At 39.9% G+C, this 8,564-nt stretch overlaps 1 protein-coding gene across 1 annotated transcript; it reads right to left on the reverse strand.

The window, feature by feature from the left end:
- Positions 1-261: 261 nt before the first annotated feature.
- LOC104424711 (protein argonaute 16) lies at positions 262-8,154 on the reverse strand. The gene is made up of 23 exons (XM_039304072.1): positions 8,018-8,154; positions 6,638-6,956; positions 6,317-6,522; positions 5,998-6,216; positions 5,778-5,914; positions 5,588-5,696; positions 5,426-5,524; positions 5,169-5,340; positions 4,955-5,071; positions 4,755-4,862; positions 4,591-4,653; positions 4,315-4,428; positions 4,069-4,234; positions 3,878-3,990; positions 3,675-3,812; positions 3,459-3,589; positions 2,965-3,030; positions 1,993-2,056; positions 1,537-1,648; positions 1,367-1,440; positions 1,004-1,098; positions 890-921; positions 262-777 (listed from the first exon to the last, which is right to left on the reverse strand). The coding sequence occupies exons 2-23, from the start codon at positions 6,857-6,859 to the stop codon at positions 608-610; spliced, it is 2,727 nt and encodes a 908-aa protein (XP_039160006.1). The 5' UTR covers positions 6,860-6,956; positions 8,018-8,154; the 3' UTR covers positions 262-607.
- Between the last annotated feature and the right edge of the window lie 410 nt (positions 8,155-8,564).

Raw genomic sequence — 8,564 nt, forward strand, 5'->3', positions numbered from 1 at the left:
AGAGAAGGGCAATTTCATTTCTCCTATATTAATTTTCCTCCACCTCTATTTCTAGTGTTCTAAAAATGATTATTTCTTGCCAGAATTTTTCTGCAGCTCATACCCTCTTTGATGACAATGAGAAGGCCCCTTGATAAAAAGCTAACGGTAATCCGGTTTCAACTGCTGACGAAGACGTTCCCATAGTCTTCGGGGAGTCAATTGGAGCAACACAAATGAAAAGGGGGGAAAAACTCGCAGGCCATGGTACTGCAATCGAGATTTAAATCCATGTGAAAGATTAGCCGATAAATGAAAGATCAAAGAGCAGATTACACCAAACTGGTGATCTAGTAAGAAGACCCGATGGTCATATCTTCAGAAGCTCGAGAGCTATACAACGCAGAGACATTAACTTCCTTTGACATGAAGCACTAAAAGAATTTTCCTATTCACAAAACTGATCGCTTCAGGTGTTTCCTATACTTAGCACTTCCGTATGATTAACCTAAAATGCAGCCAAACTAGAGGTCGCCTGACTCGCCTGCATATAAACTTAGTACCTAACTCTACAAATTATGGACATCAATGGAACTAGCGGCATTCACAAAAAGCAGTGACCAGCACACTAACAGAAGAACATAGAACTTCTGACATTCTCGTGCAACCTGGGGAGCTCAGGTACGGGAGGAGCAGATGCGATGCTTTCTTGTCCAGACGAGGTTTCTGATAAATCCTCGAACTTAATAAACTGGGACATCTGCTTTGCAGCAAGGTGTGCATAATATATCGGAGCAACTGCAGAGGGAAAAGGCATTCATTTAACTATCAAGACAGGCATCAACAGGGCCACAAGAACTGCTACATAGAAGGCTGGGAAATGCAAGAGCATCTATGTAAAGAACATTACCAATGGAGATAGCAGTGGTGCTCCTCTGATACCTGATTTAATACAAGGAACAGCAAAATGTCAACAGAGACAATCGAACTGACTGCCAAATAAGAGAATCAGCAAAATACTTACACATAAGATAGCGAGTGAATAAGATTTTGCAATTCATCAGCAGAGAAACCAATCTCGTCAAGCAGAACATGATAGTGTGCCGGTCTAGAAGTTCCCTATTGTTCATGAAAACCAAATAATATGATGTTAAACCAAAATAGAGAAAGAATGTTGGGGTTGAGGTTGCTGATGAGTGAACCATGCTCAAAAGGACCTACTGTTATTTGGATTATAGCAGCCTCAGCCTTCGTAAGCTAATGGCGGAACCAAGTTCTCAAAAGATTTTATCATATGCAGACATGTATTTCAAATAAACCAGTTTTTTAACAGGCTAATTGAGATACATAACTTCAGATTATCTCCTAAAAAACACAAAGCACTCACTATCATCCCGGCTTGAGCACACATGTAGAAGTCGTAGTTTCTTGGATGTACGATCATTGAGTCCACCACTGTCCCTGGAGAGAAGAAGGAGGGGGTTGGGGGGGAGGGAAGGTCAGGAATGAGAAGGCAAATACTATGCTAAAGAGAAATATCAATTACAAGGAACATACCAGGTGGAACATTTTCTGGAGAATTGGCTTGAAAAAGCTTTGTGTGGTGATTCTTCTGCGCCACGATAACAGTGAATCGTGGAATATTGGTCTCCCCCATATTCTGATAGGCCTGTACCACACATAAGGACTTATGCTCACAAGCAGTAAGAGATGCAAATAGCAAGCTTTGACATTTCAAGCTGTGTTCATATGAGAAACATCAATCCCATGTCAACTTGAAAAATGTTATTTCCCAGGGGCATTATCTAATCGAAATTTAATTAGATTAAAGCTTCAACTACATCTGCCTGAATGCAATCTTAATAGGAATTTAAAGATGCTCAACATGAAGTCATTAATGATTTTTCATTTGCTAAATACCTAATGGGCCAAAGACTGAGACTAGCTCACCATCCACACAATATTTCTTCAGTTAATAGAAAGGTAAACAAAAGATGATAACTAGAGCCATACCTTGACAATTTGCTCCAGTTCAATGTTTAGAACTTGATTGAACTGCGACTCGCTCACTCCATCCCTAAGAAAAGAGAACAGATCAAGGCAAAGAAAAGCAGGTAATGACCCCATGTAAAAAAGTCAGTTCTGCATTGCAAGAGGACAGTAACTAATTAACAACACCTGAATGTCAACATGGGTTTGATCAGATGCTCTTCTCGGACAGCTAAGCAATGACGGATTATCATTTAATGTTCAATGCTAGAGTACCAAATAAATTGAATTAAGATAGTCTAATATGATTGGAAATCAAAGCTAGTACTACATATTTCTACTAAGCAATGGAAAGAAAAATGGAACTTATTCTTATTTTAAATAGCTAATAGTCCATAAAAAATGGAGTATATCACTTGCACCAGAAAGATGATGAATGTAGCAAAATGAAGAATATTGTGAGTAATGGACATTAGATAACAACCTTGAATGCAAGGCTGATCAAACAATAATCATATTGCCAAGTTTTACTAAGGAGAGCCACTCAAGGTATAAGATCCCAAACAGCAGTTCATGGCTTCATATACAGAGTGCAGTATAGAGTGACCAAAGCCCTATGCAGGCAAATTGGCAAAGTAACCTTTTGATGAATGACACTTTTGGTGAGGTATCTATTGTTGTAATTAGGTTTAATATACAGCAGTTATCACATTATCAGAAAGAAAGAGAGGGCAAAATGAAAAATGAAAAAGAAAAAAAAGAAAAACAGAGCTATCCTCAATTTCGCAAGGAGATCATAGAACAATCAGACAAACTTAGATATTTAAAAGCAGGCAGCAGCATTACATAATAACATTTCGACTTGTATTAAGTTAAAAATATCACATTTGGGAACTTATTAGGTGATGAGCTGAGCTGCCAGGAATTGATCCATATGGTTGAGATAGACAATTAGAAAATACTTATGGCATTCAAAAAAATCAAACACAACAATACCGGAAAACAATTATCTGAGTTGGCTTGCGTCCTTTGCTTGACTGATAGAAATCTATGAGCAGTTCTCTGCAAAAGGACAAAGGAAAGTCTCCCATTGTATAAAATATGCTAAGAAGAATTGTGTCACAGACAATGTCTACCAGCGGCCAAAGTCAATACATGGAGATGAAAATAATAAAACAAAGACCATAGAGAAACGGCTGAAACCCTTTAACACTGAAAACATGTGTTTTGAAATCGGTGCGTATGCATAATAAACCCACTATTTTTACGTAGCAGATGTATAGCTAGTGTGCAAACCAATGACAAAACTACCCAAGGATATGGAAACATGGTCGCATGTGCACAATCAAATGAGAAGTTTTATCGTTATGAAATAAAGTATAATTTTCAGAGAAATTCAATGGGACATTAGCACGCACTCAAACACTCCTATGATAGCTAGCACTGATTAAGAATAAAACTTGAAAGGCACGAGATCAAGATATACATACCGCACGATACCATCATCAACCCCGTCAGCCAAAGGCTTGAATAAAGCATCAATCATCTCCACCTTTGGTGACTGTGTTCTTACAGATGCTCTATATCTTGAAATCAATGGCCAACATTGAGAGCCAACAACCTACTCAAGATGCAACAAAATTGTCACAGGAACAACACCCACAATGATCATTATAATGTTTAATATTTCTACTCAGACCATTTACCGCAGCAACAGATGGCATATCTGATCGACCAGGAGAACCATGAGAGACATCCATGCCCAGAATCATTGTAGGAGTATCCTTTATTATGGGGACACTTAAAGAGCGCTCTATAGCCAACAAAGAATTTATTCCCCCGCACTGCCAAAAGTAAATGTCAGCACAGGAAAGAGCCAAAAAATTTAATTGCCGCCTCGCACATTTACCTTTGCATTGACTTTAAGAAGCACATTTGTCAGGTATTGATCATTTATCTTAAATGGGCAAATGCATTGCGTGACAACACCAAAGTCACTGAGACAGATCTTCTTCCAAGGCCCTTTGAAGCAAAATGGACATAAAGTTGGTTATTCACCAAAAGACAAGTAACCCATTCAAAACACAGCAATACTCCTACCATAGATATCAGAGTTCTTCCGCTCTGCCAAAACACACAGAATGAGATCAGGTGGACGTGATAACTTCTCTCTAATCTGTTCAAACATCCTTTCTACTCTTCTAACAGGACTCTCCCTTCGCACTTGAGAACCTTCCTCGATAAGAGCCACTGGACGTTCAATTTGCTGTGACAGAGAGAAAGATAGAGAGGTCAAAAAACGAAGAGAATGAACTGTGCATGACTATTTACTTTCGTTTAACGTACCACACCCTTATTCCGACCGCAGTCAATGAACTCACGTGAAAGGCGACTAGTATCACATCGAGCAGAAAAGTTGACAATAACCCAACGTTCGATCTTGGAAGGTTGCAAAAGGGTCTACAGAACAGGTTCAAGGGAAATTGGGGAAAGAAATGAACAAATGATTAAATAAGATGGAAACGGAAAATAACAAGATTAAAAGTACAATATAGCAGATTTTCAAAAGGGAAAAGCAAATCATAATTCATTTTCATCATTCTCAGAAGTCCAAGACAATACCCTTTGATTGTAGTTCCACCGTCCATTACGAGGGATGCAATCATTACCATTCCCCACTTTCAGCTGTCAGTTACAAAATACACATTAACTAACACAAAGCGAGAACTCTTTTAACGTGCCTTTAGCTCTATAAGCTCTAAGGCATGTAATGCATTAGAATGTACCTTTGGGGATTCAAGAACACGGCCTTTGATTTGGATCAATTGCTTTTCTAAGGAAATACCACACTCAGCGAGCACGGGATCCTCATCATAACGGTAGTTCCTCAAAGCCTATAATTTCAAGAGAGGAGATTGCATCTTTAAAATCGAAGAAGAACAAAAAGAACAGAGACCGGTGAGGCCAAGAGGTATGCAGTGTGTACATCAACTAGAGTTCTCATCCTCTCCAGAGGCTTTTGCCTTGACTTTTCAACTAAAGATGCCCTCTGCATTGATGACAGCGCTTTTGTATAGCGTTGAAGTGAAACAAGTGAACAAAGCTGTAAGGTAAAAGTAAACGGGACAATATTTAGAGAGTTAGACCTCAATGATTAGGTTAATAACCTTAAGTTAAACTATGGGAAAAAAGTTGCCCACCTCCAGAGGTAGGTAATTTGGTCGTTTTGGTTTGCCAACATTAAGGCATGGCAAGTATCCAGAGCATGTAAGCTCTATTTTACGGTGCTTAGTAAAATAATCATATACAGTAATATCCACAGTCTGCTCCTCATCATCTGCGCCTTTCCTATTTCTCAGTTTCATAGAAAAACTTGGGGACAACAGGAAAATGTTAAAGCTTCTCCAGTTTTCCAAGAAAAAAATAATGGCTAAGAAGTTCCATAAACATAACATACAATTGCTGATTGCATGGCTTCTCACTAAGACCAACTACTTTGTACTCCATATTGCTGTGTCTAGTCTTAACCCTCAGATTCTTCAGCATTCTTCTTGGCCTGCAAGAAGGATGATATTACAAAGATTTGGAGAACTTTATAATCTAAAACATAAAATGCAACAGTTTCTTTACCTTAGCCCAGTCGATATAACGAGCCTCCTTCACATCCTGGTTGGCCAAAAGGAAATGGATCACAGGTCCTGGTTTAAGGATCATTGTCGTAGACACATCTTCATTGACAGAAAAGATAAGCATTACTGCACATGTCATGTCAAAATAAATTTTAGCAAGTGGCATGAAAAGTATCCTACCCATATTCAGGGACAAGCCACCCTGAGTTGGACGAAAGCTGGCATGAAAACCTTTAACACCAGTTACACCTCCTCCGACATCAGTAAAATTCCTTGAATCATCATGGAAGAATGACTGTCTCACCAGAAGACATCCCCTGAATATCCAACAGACCCTTAACAACAAATAATAGTAACCATCATATGATAAAAATAAGTAAAATATTGACAAGAATATTACCTTTTCGCCACTGTCTGTCTCAATGCTATATCAAGAACTCTTAGAGCATCCTGAGCATTATTATCCTTATCCATTCCTTTTAAACCAAGAAAGATCGACTTCAAGGGTACTTTTGCAGCATAGCTTATCTCTACCTGAAACGTCTTAGACTGGAAAGAGCGTTTTGACCGTTTAGTAGAACCATTCGGACTCTCACCACCACCAACGCTCTCACTTTCCCTGACACATGAAGGAAAAATGCAACGCCACACATAAATTTAGTAGCTTATGATTTCAACTTTAGAAAAGGAACTCACAAGGAATTTTATAATGTACATACCTCTTTGCAAAAGAATCCTCAAGAACCACAGTGAATTGGAGCTTGTTCTGTGGCAGGGGACCCACTGTATACAAAGTTTTTTCTCCATCATAAGCAAATTTCTTACCAGCAAGTTCAGAAGAGTAGGTTTGGTATAGCTTGTCAATAAGCTTTCTCCCAATTCCCTTTCCCTCAACAGCCCTCGTATCTTCTGAAGTGATAGAAACCTGCGAAAGAGACATTTTGATGTCTTCAGTACACGTATTAAGAAAGCCAACCAGATGTACTCACTTAAGTAACCACTTGGAGAAAATACTTGCACATATAACAAGCTAAACATACACTGTACTGGTAAAAAACTGCATCTGGAACATTGACAGAAACTTTAAAGTGGTTGGTGAGCAGACTTATTTGCCTTCCAGCACTCCCTATCCCACGCCTGCTGATTACGGAGTATTTAGGAATATCCATGCATTCAGGCTTCGTGTCGGGAGGATGATTTGAGGTTGGAACAGGATGTGGCAGATTTGAATTTCCCTCCATGTTGCCAGTAACTTTGTCCATCTTCTTTTAGAAGACACCCACAACTCTCTCGTGCAAGTTTTTCCGTCAAAAATTGTGTGAAGAGGTAGAATAGTTCACTGCCCAGTCATCAAGCATCCTAAAAATAAATTGAACAAGCTAAGGTGAAAAAAAAAAAAAAGTCGAGATACTCTATATCTTAAATAGCATAACCACGATGATATCAATAAGCGAATTTAGCTCTCTTCTTGAAAGGTTTCTCCATCCTCCACAATACCAATAAGTGGTCCTAGATTGACTTTCCTCCTTGAAAGATTTCCCTTCTTTTTATTTTTTCAGTAGCTGCTTAGCTAGCACGAGATCAAACTCTACCAAGAACCCAGCATCAACCAAAGGTTCTCGCAAGATTCCAAAACGGAAAAAAGTCAAACAAGGACCCGATGATGTTCATCTTCTATTGTAAATAAAATTGGTGCAGAGCAACAAACCACTGCCTAAGCATAAGGCAACGAAAAGCCCGTTGCATCGGACCCGTCTATCGGAACGCCGTAACGCAAGGAGGAGACCAGGAAAACAGCGGAACATAAAACCGGGAAGGGGGAAAAATAAGAAGAAGAAGAAGAAGAAGAACGAAGCATGTGTAACGAAGCTTAAAAGAAAAAAGAGCCCACAGACCAGCATTCACGTTGATCATCCACAAGCATGACCAACAAAAACCAAGAAAAAATTTAACAAAACAGCTTCGTCGTCGATGAAGACTAGTCGAGAAACCCAAGCGAAAACCGAGGAACCAACGATTTCCGCGCACAAAACACGCGCACGCATCACGAGACCCGAAGAAAATCGGCCCCGCGTGCTAATCACGCGGGACGAACCCCATCTACAGACGAAAAAAAGGCAGCAGCACATTCGCAGAAAACAGCGTCGCGAGCGTCTCCGCGGAGACATTGTTCCCCGACGCCAATGCAGCGACGCTCCCCGGAAATTTCGCCGCGACGCGCGACTCCTCGAGGCTCGCGGGAACAAATTCTCGCCGGAGCGGCCTCACCGGGCCGCGAAAAACTCAGACGCGCGACGGACATCGCAGGCCGCGACCCATGCACGGAGACGGTACACACTCGAGAGGGAGGAGAAGAAAGAGAGGATTAACATACGATCGCGACGGGAACGAAAATCGGGACAAGGCGAGAGAGTTCTTACACGGAGATCGGAGAGAAGGGAGAGGGCTTTGAACGGAGAGGAGGAGGAGGAAGAAGAAGAGCAGAGAGCGTAGAGCAACGAGCTTCTTCTCCTCCGCCTCCTGCTGGTTCTGGCGAGAGTGAAAAGAGTATGGAGGGAAAAAGAGGGGAGAATGTCCGCGTGTGAACTCGGGATTCCCCAGTTAAAAAAGGATAAATTTTTTTAGAGATTTTGAAACAGATTTTGAAACTTTGGAGTGATCTTTAGGGTCAATCTATTTTATATTAGATATGTTCTAGATTTAAACCATATCTATGGAATTTGTTCCTAATATTTTGAAATAGGATTTCACCTTATGAGGGATTGACCCTAAAGTGAAACCGAATTGATCCATTATTGATTTTGAATTAAGAACCAAAACGCTTCTTTATGAATTGGTTTTGAATTGATTTTGTAAAGTCGATGTGATTGGATTTCAAATTATAATGGCTTTTTCATACTATTATTCTTTTTTTTTTGGGTAAATCTAGCAATTTTATGAGATCATCATCCAAATTTTAATTCAAAT

The sequence above is a fragment of the Eucalyptus grandis genome, chromosome 11 (genome assembly GCF_016545825.1).
Source record: "Eucalyptus grandis isolate ANBG69807.140 chromosome 11, ASM1654582v1, whole genome shotgun sequence".
Lineage (NCBI taxonomy): Eukaryota > Viridiplantae > Streptophyta > Magnoliopsida > Myrtales > Myrtaceae > Eucalyptus > Eucalyptus grandis.

Excerpts from the sequence above, each read along its gene's own strand:
- LOC104424711 (XM_039304072.1), bottom strand. The coding sequence starts at position 6,859 with ATGGACAAAGTTACTGGCAACATGGAGGGAAATTCAAATCTGCCACAT. Across the intron at positions 3,991-4,068 it reads GAAGAACTCTGATATCTATG|GGCCTTGGAAGAAGATCTGT; the intron begins GTAGGAGTATTG and ends TTTGCTTCAAAG. Across the intron at positions 2,057-2,964 it reads ACTCAGATAATTGTTTTCCG|GGATGGAGTGAGCGAGTCGC; the intron begins GTATTGTTGTGT and ends CTCTTTTCTTAG.